The following is a 19420-nucleotide window of genomic DNA, read 5'->3' as shown; positions in this document are numbered from 1 at the left end:
AACTTCCATGACTGGCATCACCAAGTTCAGTGACTGGTCCCTGTGTGTGTGCACGCTCAGTAGTGTCTGACTCTTTGCAACTCCATGGGCTATGGCCCACCAGGTTCCTCCATCCATGGAATTTTCCAGGCAAGAATACTGGAGTGGGATGCCATTTCCTTCTCCAGGGGATCTTCCCGACCTAAGAATCAAACGCAAATGTCTTGCATCTCTTGCCGATTCTTGACCACTTGCATCACCTGGGAACACCCCTAGTCACTACCCTGGCCCAAGCTACCCTTCTCTCTTCCTAACTCGTCCTGAAGCAACTAGTTTTGTCCACCTTTCTAACCATCCTTCTCACAGAACAGCGGTTTTTCTAAAACGCAAATCTAACCCTGTTAAGTTCCCTCCTTAGAACTCAACTTAGTGATTTCCCACTTGGCCTTAAGATAAATCCTGAATTCCTCATTGTGGAGGTGCACCACAGACCTTCTGTATTCTAGTTCCTGCTACCTCTCCAGCCCCATCTGATGTTTCAACCTTGGGGAATACCCCTCATTCTCTCCACTCTGGCTCCTCAACTCCATCAGGGCCTGTACCACGCCTATTTTCGTCCAAGCAAAGCTTGGCACACAGAAGACCTCAAAATGTGGTCACTTAAAATATTAATGTATGAATTCTTAAAAGGGGGGAAGCCCCTTCTTTTTATGTGCAAAGCATAATTACGCATATAGCTCATAAAGAGAGCCTACAGTAGGAAGGCAGCATTAACATTCTGCAGCGAACAATTGTTTGGTGAGAACAATTAGGAAAACAATGTGTAAAAAGGGCTGGGAATGGAGGGGAGTCATCAATGTGAAAGGTTTACAAACACTGCACTGAAGCAAGATCTGAGTCCAAGTTGGAAGCTCAAGTTCAGGCCATACAGATCGTAGCACTATTTGAATGCTCTCAAACTCAACAGGGGAAACCACCCCAACCCCTCAAAAAACAAACCACCAGAAAAACAAAGCCAAACGATTCCCTTCAACTTTTCTATCTTTCATAACCAGTCGGCCCCCAAGCTCCCGGTCACTAAGTTCAAAGGTCTAGTTCTGCAGGCAGGGAACCGAGGCTGTGACCTTGGGCAGACCGCTTCAGTCTTCCCGGCCACTAAGGCAGCCTAAGCTGGAGCACAGAGTGAAGGACCACATAGCTGGAGACCCCAGGTCTGGTTCCAAGAAAAGTGGCACAGAAGCAGGAAGGTATGGCCGTGACAGTCGACGGGCAGGGGCTGGAGTTACACAAAAGCCAACACCCCAAGAAAACGCCTACCAAGGCTCTGAACTCTTCCCTTTTCCCTCGACGGGTCAAGACGTGGAAAGCGGCCTGCGCCCAGTCCTGGGCTTCAGGCACCTGTCTCCAGGCGCCCGCCGCGGGCTCAGCCGCAGGCCTCGGCGGCCACGCGTCCGGCCAGCGCGCGGAGCCTAAGACCCGCTGAGCTCTGCCCCCCGCCCCCGCCTCGAGCGTGCCAGCCCCGGCCCAGTCTGGAGGCGGCTCCGCCCGGCGGCCCGGCCGACTCGCCAGCCCGCGGCGGCGGCGGCGCGAGCACACAAAGGCGGCGGCCTCGGCAGGGACGAAACCTTCGCCCGGCCTCCCGCACGCCCGCGCCGGCCCGCGAGCGGCGCCCCCACCGGCCTTCCCGGTGACCTTGGACGCGCCCCTCCCCGCCCCGCCGCCTCCGTTTCCCCGGCGAAGCTAAGACCGGGGCGCCCAGGCTGCGGCCTGCCCGGGGCGGCCGACACCCGCGGCGAGGCCTCCCCACTTCCGCGCCCGCTCCGGGTTCCTGCGACCCCCGCGCGGGGCCCTGGGAGAGGTTTTCGGCCGTGGGTCGGGGCCCGAGCGGGGTCGGCCGCGCCCCGGCGGCTCCTCGGGACGCGGCGCCGAGGCCTCCTCAGGCCGCGCGAGGCCACAAAAACCCCCGGAACCCGCTCGGCACTGGCTTGCCGCCCGCTCCCCCCGCGAAGCCGAGCCCTGCCTGGCGCCGGGGTGGCTCAGCGGGCGCTGCGGTCGACGCACTCGAGCGAGGGAAGCACCTCCACGAGCCGCTTCAGAGAAGACCTCTAGCAGACGACGCCGCCGCCGCCGCCGCCTCAGCACCGACCCACTTCCTCTCCGGGGGCCTCGGCCCCGCCCCCGCGCCTCCCTACTGGCCACCGCCGTCCCTAACTCCCGTGGTCCGCCCGTGGAGGGGGCTCTATTTTCAACCCTATTGGATAAGAAAACCATCTATCACCACTTTGAAACGCGCCTTGCTTCCGGCCCCGCCCACGCCCGCGAACTCAAAAAAAAAGCTCCTACCTTCCCGCGAGAGGAGCGGCCGGCGCCTCTCGGCGCGCAAGGCCTCCCGGGAGTCGTGGTCCGGGCTGGAACACGCCCCTCTCTCGGCCTAGGTTCCCGGGGATCTGCGTCGCCTCCAGTCTGGCTTCCTGGCCGCGCCAGGCCCTGGACTCGCGCGCGACTGGTCCCCGCGATCCCGGGCCTTTACCGGGCTGCTGGCAGAGATGGGAAGGAGGGAGGGAAGCACAGACTGGCCCATCTGTGGGAAGCCGGGGGAGGCACTCAACCGGGCCGTCTGGGAGGGCTCCCCGGAGGGAGCTAGCTGAGCATCCAAAGGACTAGAATGGAGGAGAGCAGTTCCAGGAAAAGGGGGCCTGGGTGGGCAAAGGTGGGCACGCATGACCAGAGAGCTGAAGGCTGCCCAGTATGCCAGGGTGCAGGGGTTGGGAGCAACGGGGGTCGCGGGAGGCAAGAGGCAGACCTTGGAGGACCCGGCTGTCAGGCTGAGAGTCTTGATTATTCTGAAGGCTGTAGGTGTCAGGAAAGGGCTGAAGACGGAGGAGAACTCCCGCCGGCTTCCGGCCCAGCCAGGTCCTGGGAAAGCGGGCTGGAGGTCTCCCGGAGTCAGAGAGTGTGGACCCTGGATCGCTCCTGCCTAAGTTTGAATCCCAGCTCCAGGGTTCAGGCAGGTCTCAAGGTTCCCTGGCCTGTTGTATGGAGAAGACAGCGGTGCCTATCTCAGGGGGTCCTAAGACCCAACTCTGAGCAAAGGTGCGTGCCAGCCCTGGTGGGGCTGCATGTCAGAATGGGGATTAGAGAGCCTGGTGGTGGCTTCCTCGAGTTTAGCTCCCAGAACTGGGCATGGGCATGGATTTGGCAACCAGAAAAGAGCCCAGCTTGTCTCTCTTGTTCTGAGAATACCAGATCATCCCAATAGGACCATGCCACCCGGGACAGGCCCACACTGTGGCCAGGTGAAGAACTAGAGGGACCTCCAAGGCCACCTGAGGTCCAGGCTGTCACCTGGCACACGGCCACTCCTGCTGGACCCTATGAGCCAAAGCAAGTCATCTCAGATTCAAGGACGGGGGAAGATGAAACTCTGCCTCCTGATGGGAAGTTACAAGGCAAGGAACATGTTGCTATCTGTTTACCCCACAAGACAGGCCCTCAGGCCATAAACTCAGGAGATGGCCCAAGAGCTGCCCTCCAGGTTCCATGGGGTCTATATGAACAGAAGCCCCAGGTTCTCTCAAGGTGCTCTGAGCAGCCGCCCAGTCCAGGAGGGCAGGTGGGTACCCTGTGGACTACCAACCAGCATCACTCCCAATAACACCCTGAGTTTGCTGGGCCACCACTTCTGCCCCTGCTCCAGAGTCCAGTCAGACAGGTGAGGAGAAATTCTCTCCCTTTGTCACAGGGCCTGCTTTGGGCCCCCATGCAGACCTTCCCCCACTGCAGGAACTTGTTCAGCAGAGCATGTTCAATCCAATGAGGCTACAGCTCAAGGCTTGGAGGACAGAGAGGTTTCCCTCCTAAGAGAGCTGCCAGGGAGAGATGGCCCTTCCTCCAGACGCTGTGAGATTGGAACTGCTACCAGCTTGGAGTCAGAGCTCTTGGATCAGGCATGTCCTGAAGTTCACCCTACTTTTGAATTACCAGTTAAGGAAGGTGACAATCCCCCTTTTGGAGCCATCTGACTCCTGAGGGACTCTCTTGGGACAGGTCATCATTAGTGTATTCCCTCAGGATCAAGTGAAATGGGTTTGAATGACTCAACAAAGGATGTAAGAAATGCCATTTTTTTTAAAGAATGAAATTTAATCTGCCCCCAGCTCTAATTTGACAGGGAGGTAGGAAACTCCTCTTTTTACCAGCCTCGGTTGCGGGGCAGTCCTGAGGTTCTGACACAGTTGAGAATGTTGGGGGAGAACTCTGGTCTTTAGTCTGTTCCTGTCACTGTTGGATGTCCACCCTTCTGGTCTGGATGTGCCCTGGGGTCCTGCCTCCCTGCTCTGAGGTGCCCTCTTCTCCGCAGGCCCAAGGAGGCTGTGAGTATGGGGTCCCTCTCCTGGACATCCATCCCCTGGCATTGTGCAGCCCCTGCCCTACTGCCTTGCACCCCACCAGCTTGCCCATCCTCTCCCAGGACCCGCAGCACACTGCGCAGTCTTCACTCAGCCAGCTGGTCCTCAGCCACGCACCTGCAGCCCAGGCCTGGGTCTGAGGAGCAGGGTAATCAATATGTTCCTGTCCAGGCCCTGGGCCAGCGCGCCTGCCCAGTGGCTCCAACCTCATTCCTTCCGTGAGGCTGGGGAAGGCAGGGCCTTACTCTAAAGGCCTCCAGGCCTAGCTTTGGGTCCCAGGGCTCCCGGCAGTTCACTTCACCTCTCGGAGCACTGGCGGTCTCACCAGCAGAAGGGGCATGGGGGACAGTCCCCCCACCCCCCTGAGGTTTAGGAGATCAGGCGCAAGAAGGGCCAGCTGGCAGTGACTCAGTATCCTGGCCACCTCTGTTTGCGCCCGCACAACCACACACTCAGTCTTGGGGGTTCCCGGATTAGGCCACCTAAGTCCGGGCGGAGAACGGAGATTCCAAGCTTCCACGTGCACTGCGGGCTCCGGGAACTCGGGCACGGGCGTGGGGAAGGGCAAGGATCTGGACCAGGGTGGCCATGTTTAGCACATTAGATACAAGACGCCCCAATAAAACTGAATTCCAGCGGATACTTTCTTAGCATGTTTGTCCCACGCAGTAACTGGGCGTCCCGCCTTTTATTTGGCACCCCTGCTCTGGGCGAGCGGAGGCGGGCGGAGCGGGGCAGGCGGCACGGCCCCGCGGTCTTCATTCGGGCTGGGGTCCCGGGATCCTGGGTGAGGGCGAGGGGAGGCTGCACGGCTCAGGCGGCCCCCAGGCGGCGCGCGGGCCCGCATCCGGGCTGCTGCGCCCGCAGCCAGCGCTCGCGGCTCCGCTCCAGCTCCAGCCTGCGCTGCGCCTCCAGCTGCGCCTGCGGGCGGGCGGGCGGTGGAGGTCGGCGCGCGGCGCTCCCCGGCAGCCGACGCGGCTTTCCGGCGCGCCCCCCCCCCCCCACCCCACCCCACCCCACCCCACCCCTGCACCTCGCGTCCCGCGCTGGCGTCCCCGACCCCCTCGCGGCGCGCCCTCGCGGCCGCCCCTGGGCTCACCCGCTGCTTGGGGCGCACTGCCCGAGGCGCCGGCACGTGCCCCGAGGCCGCCCGCGCGCGCCGCTCGGCCGCCTTCTCCTGGATCCGGCGCTGCAGCTCGAGCACACGCTCGTCCTGGGAGGGCGCTCCGGCGGCCGCCCAGCGCGCCTTCTTCTCCTCCCACCTGGGCGGGCGGAGGGGCCGGCTTAGCAGGGCCCCGCCGCGGTGGACCAGAGGGGTTTAGGTGCCAGGGGAGAGCACCCCCCCCCACATCCCCGGGGAGCCACTCCGGGAGGGTTCTCCCCGGCGCCTCTTGTCTTTTTGCTCCTTGTATTTCACAGTTGAAAGAGTATTCCACAGGTTTGCTTATGCACGTTTTCGGGGATGAGAAAAGCCACCGCCCTTTCATCTTACCCTGCCTTCCCCGCTCTTGCCTAAAGATTACCGCTGCTAATATTCCGCTGTCTGTGCACATCTTTCCATACCAGGCCCCACGGACCCGAAAAGTCACCACAGTGTTCCGAAAACAAAAAGGGTGTGTCTGTGTCCATGTGCTTTCCATTGAAAGAGATGTTTGCCAACCAGATGCTACGTATGACCTGCCCCCCTCCCTCCCCCGCCGCCTCAGGTCCTAGTTTTTTTTTTTGTTTTTTGTTTTTTTTTTTTTAGGTCCTAGTTTAAAAAGATAAAAGTTATAGTACTCGATCTTTTCAAGCTATAGTGAACAGTTTTGGGATCCTTGGAGAGAGGTGACCAGGGACAGGGTATTTAGATGGCGCTGGGAGTCTCTGCTCGTTTCTAGCTGTGTCATTGTGCTGTGGTTATGTAGGGCTGTGTTTTTTCTCAGAAGATGCACACCAGAGCATTTATGAGTGAAATGTCCAAAACCTGCATGGGCTTCCCTGGTAGCTCAGCTGGTAAAGAATCCGCCTGCAGTGCAGGAGGCCCCAGTTCAATTATTGGGCTGGGAAGATTCCCCTGGAGAAGGGATAGGCTACCCACTCCATTATTCATGGGCTTCCCTGGTGGCTCAGATAGTAAAGAATCCACCCGCAATGCGGGAGACCTGGGTTCCATCCCTGGGTTGGGAAGATCCCCTGGAGAAGGGGAAGGCTACCCATTCCAGTATTCTTGCCTGGAGAATCCCCATGGACAGAGGAGCCTACAGTCCAGTGACAGAGTCGGACACTGCTGAGTGACTAAGCACACACTTCCCAACTTCTGCACAAACCCATTAAGTAGCTGGCTTGCTATTAATAGATGAAGCGCAGGGCTAAAGGGTGTGGCCCGGCTTATCTGAGCATTACCCCAGGCTTTTTTCCTACCCTTTTTGAAGGCTGAGACTTGTCTAAGAAAACAGTTGGGTGAGGGGAAAGATTGCAAGGGAACTGACTGGAGGGTGGTGGGTTGCTGTGAGGAAAACCCCCTGGGGGAAGGGGGAAAGGCAGGCTCCCTGCTCCTCGCCCGCTCCGGGTGCCCGCCCCGGGGGTCACCGGCACCCACCTCAGGGCTGCAGACCTCCCCATGGCAGCACGGCACAGCGCCACCTGCTCCAGCGTGTCCCGCAGCTCCTGGCTCTTGGCGCGCTTGCCCTGGATGATCTGGTCTCGTCGCTCCTCCTCCTGGCGACGCCGGGTCTCCTTGAGCAGGGCCAGCCGCTCACGCAACTCCACAACCGACATCTCCCCCTCCAGGCCGTGGCCAGGGATCTGCAGGAGGACTGGGGTGGGGGGAGGCCCCAGGCTGGGAGCCAGGCCCAACCCTTCCCGGCTGGCCCCGGCCCCTGGCTTTCCCCCTGCACCGGCTCCATCGTCCTTTCTGAAGGCCACAGGCCTGGCCCCGTGCCCAGGTGGCTGCCCGTCCACTCGGCGGGGCCTGTGTGGCAATGTGCACCGTCAGGCTTCTCCTGCCTGGGCCCCCTCCGCAGCCCTTGACCTGCGCCTGGACAGCTCAGCTAGGGGCCTGGCGGGGCCCTCCGCGCTGGCAGGGCCCCCGTGGAACTCAGCCCTGTCTCCCCAGCCGGGACCTGGGGGCCCAAGCAGACAGCCCGTCGGACTCTGCACAGCCGGGGACCAGGCCTAAACCCCACACCGGGTCCATCCCCGCGTGCCAGCGGCTGCTGCCCGTCTCAGCCCCCTGCCCGTCCAGCACCCGCGCCGTCCCTCCAGCGCACCTGCCACGCAGCCCTAGTGAGTCCTGGGGGGCTCCCTCAATGCGCAAGTCTGTGAAGCTGCCCGCCGGCCCCCCGGGTGCCAGAGGCCTCCCCGGACCGGGTCCTCCGGCACGGCGGGCAGGGGGCAGTTGGGCGTGAGTGGCCAGGTGGACCCCAGCTGGGGTCCAGACTGCCTTCGGCCTTGGTGGGAATCGTGGGTGCACCCTCCGCAGGACGCCAGGCCCAGGAAGATGCGAGGCAGCCTCCCAACCCCGGCCCCCGGAGTTCGCTGGACGGGCGTGGGCCCCAGGGCGGCGGCCTCACCTGGGTCAGGTCCACCAGCTTGCCCCTGCGCGTGGGCTGAGACTCCAGGGCTCGCAGCTGGGAGACGAGGTCGCAGCGCCGCTTCTGCTCCTCCTTGGCCGCCTCTGCGCTGCGCTGCAGCAGCTCCCGGTTCTGCTCCGTCACCTCCTGAGCTGGGGGCCAAGCGGGGCGCTGAGGGGCTCGGAGAGCAGCCGGCCGGCCCTGGGGGTGGGGGTAGCTCCTGGGAGGGCATGGCCCCCCCCCCCCACACCCCCTACCTATCCGCCGGCGGCCTTTCCGGAGCTCCGTCTGCGCCACCTTGACGTTCTTCTGTGTCTCTATCACCTGCTCCACCAGCTCCTTCATGGACATTTCCTCCTGGAGGCGCCTCTCTGCGCACCGCTGCATCAGCTCGGCTGTCTGGACACAACCGGCCACCGTCAGAGCAGCCCGCTCTGGCCCCTGAGCCGCCGAGGTCGGCCCTGAATCACCCAGGAACCTGGGTTTAGGCTCGCCAGCGTCCTGGGGGTTGGGCCTGCAGGGAATTCCCACCTCGCGCCCTCCTGGCCTCCCCTATGGGGGTGAGCCCAGAACCAGGCCCCCACAGCCCCAGATCCGACAGGGCCGCTGAGGAGGGCAGCCTACAGAGCCCGGGGGAAACTGGGTCAGGGCCCCAGGTCTGCCCTGAAGCCCACCCTCTGCTCACTCCAGGTCACAGAGGAGGACCCTCCTCGCTTTGCAGGCACGTGGGGCCAGCTGTCCAGATTCTGCCCACGACTGTGCACAGGCCAGGCTCCAGGGGAGCCCCGGGCACGTCCTGATGGTCCTCCCACACTCCTGTTTCTCCTGGAGCCTCCGATATGCACAGCCCTGAGCCGCAGGGCGCGCTGCCGCCACTGTGAACCACGTCACAGGCCCTGCGGCCCAGCTCCTCTCTTCTCTGCGTCAGGGGTTCCGGCCTCACCCACGTGTTCACTGGGATTACAGTTGGCTTACTCTCATGACTGTTTCAGGGAGTATATCACAACTCTTTGATCCATCCTACCATTGAGACACATTCAGGTTGTTTCCCATTTGCCGCTATTGTGAACAATTCAGAATATTATTTTCAGTCTTCAAGATACTACAAATTGGTGGTCCATCGGTTAAGAATCTGCCTGACAATGCAAACCTGAGTGCCAAAGAATTGATGCTTTTGAACTGTGGTGTTAGAGAAGACTCTTGAGAGTCCCTTGGACTGCAAGGAGATCTAACCAGTCCATCCTAAAGGAAATCAGTCCTGAATATTCATTGGAAGGACTGATACTGAAGCTGCAACTCCAACACTTTGGCCACCTGATGTGAAGACCTGACTGATTGGAAAAGACCCTGATGCTGGGAAAGACTGAAGGTGGGAGGAAAAGGGGATGACAGAGGATGATATGGTTGGATGGCATCACCGACTCAATGGACATGGGTTTGAGAAAACTCCTGGGAGTTGGTGATGGACAGGAGGCCTGGCGTGCTGTAGTCCACGGGGTCGCAAAGAGTCAGACACGACTGAGCAACTGAACTGAACTGACAATGCAGAGGTCACAGGTTTGATCTCTGGTCCAGGAAGATGCCATGTGCTGTGGGACAGCCAAGCCTGTGCGTCACAACCACTGAAGCCTACGCGCTGCAGGGCCCAGGCTCGGCGAGAAGAAGAGAAGCCGCCGCTCACCATAGCTGGAGAAAGCCCACGCGCAGCAACGGACACCCAGTGCAGCCAAAAAATAAACAGGAAATTCTTTAAAGACTCTCCATTTAAAAAAGAAACAAAAGATGCCACAAAGGACAGGGTGGGATGTGCACCTCCCATCACTGCCCAGTGCCGCCAGGAGGGGCCCTGGACTCCCAGTTCCAGAGGTCTTGGCAGCTGGGGGCTCATTTCAGGCCACGTGGCATGTGGAGGGTCCGCCGGTGCTGGTGGCGTGGACTCCAGGCACCCTGGGCAGGAAGGAGGCCTTGGTGAAGCACTCTGCCAGCACATGTAAACTGGCTCGAGGCCGCCCTTCTCCGTGCGAGTTCATCCCAGGTTCTAAGAAAAGGAACTAGGGTCCTCGGAGAGACGGCCACTTTATGGCTGAGGAGAAGAAGATACAAGATGAGCCTGGAGCGTTTTACGGCATTGTAGAGGAAGGAGGGGGCCTCCCAAGTGGCTCGGCAGAATCAAACCCGCCTGCCGTGCAGGAGACGTGGGTTCGATCCCTGGGTCAGGAAGATCCTCTGGAGGAGGACATGGCAACCCACTCCAGTATTCTTGCCTGGGATATCCCATGGACAGAGGAGCCTGGCGGGCTACAGTCCTTAGCAACTAAGCAACAACAACAGTGACGTGCGTGCTAACTCGCTCAGTTGGTCCGACCCTGCGACGACTCTATGGACAGTAGCCCTCCAGGCTCCTCTGTGCATGGGATTCTCCAGGCAAGCATACTGGAGTGGGGTGTCATGCCTTCCTCCAGGGTATCTTCCCAACCTAGGCATCGAACCTGCGTCTCTTACATCTCCTGCACTGGCAGATGGGTTCTTTACCACTAGTGCCACCTGGGAAGCCCCTAACAAAAGGAAGGAGGTGCTCAAGAGACAAAAGAACGACTGGGGGTTGGGGGGCATGTCAAAGGGACACGGGCGCCAGCCCGAAGGGGCTCCCAGTGACCAAAGCTGGCAACAGAATAAGTCACGTCGTATTGGATTATAACACAAAGTATAGAATAAATATGCATGAGTGAATAAGTGAGCAAGCTCGGGGAGAAGAGACCAGCATTCTGTGCTGAAGAATTCCACACAATCCCCCACGTCCCTGAGTGTGGGCTCCGCTCAGAGACCCCTTCCAAAGAGCGCAGCGTGGGAGGGGCAAGGCCCTTGGCAAGAAGTCGGGTGATCAAGGCCAGCGTGCTCAGCGATGAGTTTGCTGACGGCGGGAACCCTGATGGGATGTGAGGAGAAGGCCCGCGGCCTCTGTGGTCTTCCTGCCACACCCGGTCTGGCCATCCCAACAGACTGACGTTCTCCGGGACACCTGATTGAACCCTCGTCCACCGCCTGGCCTGCATCGGCAGGCGGATCCTTTACCGCTGTGCCACCTGGGAGGGCGCAGGATACCCGGTGACAAGTGTCAGTATAAGAAGAGGAGGAGACACAGAGAGGCACAGAAGACGGCCCCGGCCTGCGGGAGGAGGGCAAGGGCCGCCAGGGCGCCTGGAGCCCCTGGCCAGCTCTCGGCTCTGTCTGCCCGGACGTAACCCTCGGGCCCAAGGTCCGGCCCGGAGTCCGCTCAGGGGCCAGACTGGCCTCGCGGCTTCGTGGGCCCCACTGCACGGGACTCATCCCAGGAAGGCAAGGATGGGTTAGCATTAAGAAATCCCTCATACAATTCACCACATGCATAGAGGTTGGGAGGAAAAGTGGATTCTCTCCACAGACGCTGCAAAAGCCTTTACGAGAATCGACACCCGGGACTTCCACGTCTGGGAAGACGGGGTGGGGGCACTTTTCCCTGCTCCTCCCACCCGGCACAGCTAAAACCCCTGAATATAAATTATCAAAGATACAGGGACTTCCCTGGTGGTCCAGTGGCTAAGGCTCCATGCTTCCAATGCGGGGGGGGCCCGGGTTTGATCCCTGGTCAGGGAACTAGATCACACATGGGGCAACTAGGGCTTCCCTGGTGGCTCAGAGGTAAAGAATTCACCTGCTAATGCAGGCGACGACATGAGTTCGATACCTGGGCCAGGAAGATCCCCGGGGGAAAGGAATGGTAACCCACTCCAGTATTCTTGCCTGGGAAATCCCATGGACAGAGAAGCCTGGCGGGATACAGTTCCATGGTGTCACAAAAAAGTCAGCTGAGTAACAATCACAACAAATACTGCAACTAAGGCCTGGCACAGTCAAATGAATAAATATTAAAAAAAAAAAAAAAAAAAAACCAACCAAAAACATACATATGAAGACAGTGAACAGTGGAGGGAAGAAGGCCGGCTGGCTAGGAGTGCGGGACCTGAAGAATGGCGTGGTGGTGGGGTCCCTGGCCTCCTTTTTACCTCGTGTGTTCCAGGCTGGGAGCTGAAGGCCCCCAAAATGCCACAGGCACTGACAAAAAAGCCTGACCACAGCCTGATGTCTCCAACTAGTGTCAGCCGCTCAGTCGTGTCCGACCCTTTGCAACCCCATGCACTGTAGCCCACCAGGCTCCTCTGTCCATGAGATTTCTCAGGCAAGAATACTGGAGTGGGTTGCTATTCCCTTCTCCAGGGGATCTTCTCCACCCAGGGGTTGAACCTAGGTCTCCCTCACTGCAGGCAGATTCTTTACCATCTGAGCCACCGGGGAAGGTAGGCGCCACCTAGAGAGACAGAAGACGGTACAACACAAGCTGTGCTCCAGCCAGCCGTCACAGACAGAACCTGGGCAAAGGCTGAGCGGGCGTGAACTTCCCCGAGCCGTGGGAGACGGTGCACGGCCATCTGAGCAGGGACCTGCCCCACGGGTCTGGTGTGCCAGAGGAGACCCGGCGGTGAGCTCAGCAACCTGGTGCCTACCCCCACCCGTGGGAACAAGGGTCCCGTCACCCCCCCACCAGGGTGGCGTCAGAGGGAGCCGAGTGCCAAGTGAGGGCTTTCCCCTCACGCTTGCCACGTGACAGTGAGGGCCATGTGGGGGCAGTTCTAAGGTGCTCCTGCCACTCCCGCTCAGGGAGCTGTCGGTGGAGGATGAGCAGAGCCCTTGCCCTCATCAGTAGCCCCTCTCGGGGTCAGCAGAGGCACGTGGAGAGGCAGGGCTGATGAGCCTGCCTGGCAGTAATGCAGTGGTGCCCCCCTTCCCCTGCCAGAGCAGCATCAGAGAGGGGCAGCTCAGACAGAAGGCTTAAATGAGACCCAGACGGTTGGAACAGAATACCCAGAATGTCCGGGTTTCAACCAGTCATCACACCACAAGCCAGGATGGTCTCCAACAGAATGAAGACACAGTCAGTAGACATCAGCACCAAGGTCACAGAGGTGTTGGATCTGACGGTGGTTTTTAAAGAAGCCATCGTTAAAATGCTTCAACAAGCGATTATGAAAGACATAAGCTCAACAAATTTGAAATAAATAGCGCAGAGTATGTTCAACAACCATGATGGAATCAACCAGAAATCAATCGTGAAAAAGAACCAATGCTTGGAAACTAAACAATATACTCCTAGATAATCCATGGGGCAAAGAGATATTTTCAAGTGAAATGAAAAAGGACGCTGAACTGAGTGAAAGTGAAATACAACAGGCCAAAATTTGTGGACACAGCCAAAGCAACAAATAAATGGGAAAGCGCAAGACTGGGCGCTCACAATGGAAAAGCAGCAAAGTCTCGTGTCAGTAACCCACCTCCCATCTCAAGAACCCAGGAAAAGAACAAAATAAACTCAACGCAAGCAGAAGGAAGGAAATAATAAAGAGCAGAAATCAATAACACTGGAAACAGTCAAACAGGAGAGAAAAATCAATGAAACAAGAGGCTAGTTATTTGAAAAGATCAGTGGAATTGACAAATCTCTAGCAATGCTTACAGAAAAAAATGAACAAACATAAAATCATCAGTATCAACAGTGAAATGCTTTAGACCCTACAGACATTAAAAAGGATAGTAACAGAAGCTTAAAAACAACTCTTACATCCATAAATTTGGCAGCTTAGTGAAATGGACAATTTCTCAAAAAACAGAAACTACCACAACTTACCCAAAATGAAACAGATCGTTTGAATAGCCCTGTAACTTGTAAGAAAGTTGAATTTCTAATTTAGAAACGTCCAAAAAAGAAAACTCCAAACCCAGATGATTTCACTAGAGAATCCTACCATGTGTTGAAAGAGTGAATATCAACTTTACGCAATCTTTCCTAGAAAACGAGAGGAGAAAACACTTCCAAATTCATTTTATGAAGTTAGAATTACCCTGATACCAAAACCAGACAAATGACATTCCAAACAAGGAAAACTATAGACTAACACTACTTAAGAAACTACATGTAAGAACAACTCTAAGAAAATCAAAATAGTAGCAAATAGAATTCAACCCACATAAAAACGAATTATACAAACACCACAATCAAGTGGGGTTTATTCTTAGAATGCAAAGCTGGTTCAACATTTGAAAATCGGTCAATGTAATCCACCGTATTAACAGGCTAAAGACGATCACATGACTGTATCAATTGATCCAGAGAACCGTTTCGCAAAATTTCCTGATAAAAACTTTCAGAAAAACAGCAATAGAAGGGAATTTAATCGACTTGATAAAGTGCACATCTACAAAAAACCTGACATCTAACATGATACTTAATAGTGAAAGACTGATTTCCCCCAAGATGGTGAACTAGCCAGTGCAACAGGCAAGAGGAGGAGATAAATGGAATGCAGATTGGAAAGGAAGGAATAAAAGATGAAATGAGTGTCACAGAGAGAAGTCCAAGGAATCTACGACAAACTGTCTGGTGTGTCCTAAAAAACTAGTAAGGGCGTTTAGCGAGGCCACAGGACACAGGAACGACACACAAAACCAACTGCATTTTACAGACTGGCATTCACTATGTGGACACCAAAACTGAAAATACAATGCCATCCACAACCACTCGAAAACCATGGAAGAAATACTTAGGTGCAAGTCTAACAAACTTCTATAGGACTTACATACAGAAACCTAAATAACCAGATGAAAGAAATAAAAGATTGAAACAAGTGGAGACACATACTGCATTCAGGGACTGGGAGACTAAACTGCATGGCATCTGCTGGATTCGGATCTTAACACCACATACGAGAATAAATTTCAAGTGGATAGAGATCCAGATTTAAAAATAAAACCACACAAATGCCAGAAGAAAATACGGCTGAATTCTTCCATACCATGCGCATGGGAAAAACCTTCCTCGCTATTCAAAATCCAGATACAATGAAAGAGAAGACTGATAAGTTTGATGACATGAAAATACATTTGCAAAAAAAGAAAAGAAAATACATTTGCAAGGCCAAAACACATCATTCAAGTGAAGCCAAATGAGTAACTGGAACAAAATACCTGTAATAATATATTATAATTAAAGGGTTACTTTCCTTAACAGGTAAGTGAAAGTTGCTCAGTCATGTCCCACTCTCTGCGACCCCATGGACTATGGAGTCCATGGACTTCTCCAGGCCAGAGTATTGGAGAGGGTAGCCGTTCCCTTCTCCAGGGGATCTTCCCAACTCAGGGATCAAACCCAGGTCTCCTGTAATGCAGGCAGATTCTTTACCAGCTGAGGCAGGTAAAAAAAAAAAATGCCTGTAAAAAAAACTTTACCACAGTTTATGGGATCGCAAAGAGTCAGACATGACTGAGCACCCACACACATGGGATGGGAGATGGTATCTGCAAATCATATATTCAATACAACTAGACATCTCTTAAAGAAAATTAGAGATACCAAGATACATTTCCTGCAAAGATGGGCACAATAAAGGACAGAAATGGTATGGACCTAACAGAAGCAGAAGAGATTAAGAAGAGGTGGCAAGAATACACAGAACAGCACAGAAAAGATCTTAATCTTAATGACCCAGATAACCATGGTGGTGTGATCACGTACAGCCAGACATCCTGGAGTCCTAAGTCAAGTGGGCTTAGGAAGCATCACACACACAAAGCTAGTGGAGGTGATGGAATACAAGCTGAACTATTTCAAATCCTAAAAGATGATGCTGTGAAAGTGCTGCCCTCAAAATACCAGCAAATTTGGAAAACTCAGCAGTGGCCACAGGACTGGAAAAGGTCAGTTTTCATTCCTATCCCAAAGAAAGGTAATGCCAAAGAATGTTCAAACAACTGCACAATTGCACTCATTTCACACGGTAGCAAAGTGATGCTCAAAATTCTCCAATATAGGCTTCAACAGTACATGAACTGAGAGCTTCCAGATGTTCAAGCTGGCTTTAGAAACGGCAGAGGAACCAGAGATCAAATTGCCAACATCCGTTGGATCATAGAAAAAGCAAGAGAATTCCAGAAAAACATCTACTTCTGCTTCATTGATTACGCCAAAGCCTTTGACTGCGTAGATCATAATAAACTGTGGAAAATTCTTTAAGAGATGGGAATATCAGACCACCTTATCTGCCTCCTGAGGAATCTGTACGCAGGTCAAGAAGCAACAGTTAGAACCAGATATGGAATAACAGACATTTCAAAATTGGGAAAGGAGTATGTCAAGGCTGTATATTGTCACCCTGCTTATTTAACTTATATGCAGAGTATATCATGCAGCATGCTGGGTTGGATGAAGCACAAGCTGGAATCGAGACTGCTGGGAGAAATATCAATAACCTTAGATATGTAGATGATACCACCCTTAAGGCAGAAAGCAAAGGGGAACTAAAGAGCCTCTTGATGAAAGTTAAAGAGGAGAGTAAAAAAGTTGGCTTAAAACTCAACATTCAAAAAACAAAGATCATGGCATCTGGTCCTATCACTTCATGGTAAATAGATGGGGAAACAGTGGAAACAGTGACAGACTTTTTGGGGGCTCCAAAATCACTGCAGATGGTGATTGCAGCCATGAAATTAAAAGATGCTTGCTCCTTGGAAGAAAAACTATGACCAACCTAGATAGCATATTAAAATGCAGAGACATTACTTTGCCAGCAAAGGTCCATCTAGTCAAAAGTGTGGTTTTTCCAGTAGTCAGATATGGAAGTGAGAGTTGGACCGTAAAGAAAACTGAATGCTGAAGATTTGATGCTGTCGGACTGTGAAGCGTTGGGAGAAGACTCTTGAGAGTCCCTTGGACAGCAAGGAGATCCAACCAGTTCATCGTAAAGGAAATCAGTCCTAACTACTCATTGCAAGGACTGATGCTGACGCTGAGGCTCCAATATTTTGGCCATCTGATGCAAAGAACTGACTCACTGGAAAAGACCCTGATGCTGGGAAAGACTGAAGGCAGGAGAAGGGGACGACAGAAGATGAGACGGTTGGATGGCAGCACTGACTCCATAGACATGAGTTTGAGCAAATTCTGAGAGACAGTGAAGCACAGGGAAGCCTGGCGTGCTGCAGACCATGGGGTCCCAAAGAGTTGGATACGACTGTGCAACTGAACAGCAATGTGAAGAACAGACACAAACCCGTCTTCCAGGAGAAGTGCTACGTGTGAACCTGGGGCACACCTGCCGACTCAGGCCCTTAGTGGCACATCTAAGGAGACTGGGCTCCTGTCGCGTCCCTGGGCCCTGCAGGGTCCTGCCTCGTCCAGGCCCCCACCAGGCCCCCTGGACGGGACACGGGCAGGGCGCCCCCAGCCAGGCCATGTCTCCAGCGATGTCCAGAGCATCCTAACTGGAAACGTGGGCGACCCACATACCCTCTCGCGTCTTACGCAAACATGTCTGCCTCCTGGAAGTTTCCCTCAGATCTCCGGTCTCCCCTCCATGTGTAGGTGGGGGGACCAACCGACCCTGCTAGCAGGGGCGGGGGGCAGCCTGGACCGGGGGTGCTGACCGGTCGGCCCACTGAGGCCCGCTGACCCCAGACTCCAGACGCCCCTCCCCCACCGCCCCCCGCCTGGCCCGGCCACGCGAGGCCCCAGGACCCAGCGCCGTTCTGTGGGTTTAGGAGGAAAGGGCCAGGTCAGCAACCGCGGGCAGCCCCGCACCCCCACCGCCGTCACCTCCTCCTTCTTCAGCTCTGCCGTCCTCCTCTTCTCCCGTGCCACCTGCTGCCGCGCCAGCGCCGCCGCCTCGTGGCTCAGCTTCCCCCGCAGCCGGCGGACCTCGCCCGCGGCCAGCTGCTCCTCCCGGTCCTTCGCCTGCATCCGCCTCTGCCACTCGAGGAACTCGGAGAAGTCCCCGGCCCCGTCCACGAGCCGGTCCACCCTGGGGACACGGGGCGGCGGGCCGCTGGCGGCTCCCGTGAGGCCCGCCCAGAGCCCAGGGTCCCCCGGGGGGCGTGGCCTTCACGGGCGCGGCCGCTCTGCACCGGACACCCGGCCCCACACTGCCCGCCTGCCCTGGTCCTGCGTGTGCACCCACCCTCTGGCCGCGTCTCCCCCCTCGTGCCTTCAACCGCTCGTCTGTCCGCTCACCTGTGTCCGCCCGTCCTCCACCCCCTGCCCATCCATCCGCCACCCCTCTGTCCCTCTGTCCATCTTCTCACCCAGCCGGTCAGACACCCAAGCTTCCCCCACAGCCCAGCTCTCAGGGTGAGACCAGGGCCTGCAGCCAGGGCGGTCTAGGGGAGAGGGCTCCCGGGAGGAGGTGTGGGGAGGCCGGGTTTCCCTGAGCCGCCGCCTGCTGTCTGTCCATCTCCTCGCCGAGTGGAGCCGAGCTTCCTTGGCTGCGGCCGTGACCCTGACGCTGGCCTTCTCGAGCCCCTGGGGCTGTTCGGGTGGGACGCCGCCGCTCCCCACCCCTGGACCCCCTAAGGGGCGCCCGAGGCCCTCGAGTCCCCACCTCTGCAGCTCCTTCTCCACCTGCCGCTGGTACAAGGCCCCTTCGCGCAGGATGGCGGCCGTGTTGAGCTTGACCGGGGCACTGTCGTTAGGCTGCGGGAGAGGGTGGGAGCGGGCTGTGACAGGGGTGGGGGGCGGCCTTGGAGCAGCCAGTGCCCCCCTGCCCCTCTGCCCTCCATACCCTCCCCCTGCCCGGCGCTCCCCTCGGCCATAAGGGCCGGGATTTCCTCAGGGGGACAGGCCCAGAGGCGGGAGCGTGGGGAGAGGCCCCGGGAGCACCGCTCACCGTATAGAAGGTCAGTTTCTGGGTCTTGAGGATACGAGGTGGGAGCCGGAGCCGCGGCTTCTTCTTGGAGCCCTGCGGGAGTCAGGGCCTGGCACCTGTGCCCACGGATGCCCCCAAATGCACCCCGGGGAGGCCTGGCCCACTCCCCTCTGCCCAGCTCGCCCCGCGTGGGGCCCCTGGGCAGGTCCCTCTAGGGCCCTCCAGCCGCCCGGGCGGGTAGGGAGGGTTTGGGGCCGGCGTGCCGGCCGGGGACCGCGGTTCCCAGACAGGGGGCTGGAGCCTGTGGGCTCAGGGGCCCGCTCCCCGCGGCCCCGGGGCCGCCCCAGGACGGCCCGGCTGCTCCCTGCCCGGCCTTCTGCTCTGCTGACCCCCTCAGGGTGGGTACGTCGGTCCACGGCACAGCGGCTGGTGAGAGGCAGCCCCCACACAAGCACCCGGCCATGACACCCGGGCACGCTGCTCCCGGGCGGGGTGCCCAGTCCCCTGGCCTGCCCCCACTGCCGGGGGAGGCTCAGCTCTGGTCCATCCGCGGCCACCCGGGCGAGTCCACTGTGGTGGTGGGGGGGGGGGGGGGCGGGAATAGGCCAACCTCTCCCAAGGGAGCACCGCTCAGCGTCCACCCAGCCTGGGGCCTCCCGGCCCAGCTCCCTGACTTTCTTTACTGACAAACACATCTTGGGGTTTTTCTTACAGAAATGTTAAATGCTAAGTGTGGGAAAACCTGGAAGCAGCC

The 19420-nt window shown here is 57.1% G+C and overlaps 2 protein-coding genes across 2 annotated transcripts in view; both read right to left on the bottom strand.

Moving 5' to 3' along the window:
• Positions 1-2146, bottom strand: part of RNF4 (ring finger protein 4) — a 33717-nt gene extending 31571 nt beyond the window's left edge. The window contains exon 1 of the mRNA XM_061145383.1: positions 2041-2146. The gene's annotated coding sequence lies outside the window, so the exon portion shown is untranslated. The remainder of the gene's footprint in view (positions 1-2040) is intronic.
• A 3055-nt stretch (positions 2147-5201) lies between these two features.
• CFAP99 (cilia and flagella associated protein 99) overlaps positions 5202-19420 on the bottom strand; it is a 36647-nt gene continuing 22428 nt past the window's right edge. Inside the window, exons 9-16 of the mRNA XM_061145134.1 lie at positions 18688-18759; positions 18403-18494; positions 17622-17826; positions 8200-8341; positions 7943-8094; positions 6970-7175; positions 5488-5650; positions 5202-5309 (exon numbers count right to left, since the gene is read on the bottom strand). Of these exons, the coding sequence (XP_061001117.1) occupies positions 5202-5309; positions 5488-5650; positions 6970-7175; positions 7943-8094; positions 8200-8341; positions 17622-17826; positions 18403-18494; positions 18688-18759 (1140 nt within the window). The remainder of the gene's footprint in view (positions 5310-5487; positions 5651-6969; positions 7176-7942; positions 8095-8199; positions 8342-17621; positions 17827-18402; positions 18495-18687; positions 18760-19420) is intronic.

The sequence above is a fragment of the Dama dama genome, chromosome 6 (assembly GCF_033118175.1).
Source record: "Dama dama isolate Ldn47 chromosome 6, ASM3311817v1, whole genome shotgun sequence".
Lineage (NCBI taxonomy): Eukaryota > Metazoa > Chordata > Mammalia > Artiodactyla > Cervidae > Dama > Dama dama.
The sequence above is the reverse complement of the archived record's forward strand: the minus strand, read 5'-3'. Positions and strand labels throughout refer to the sequence as shown.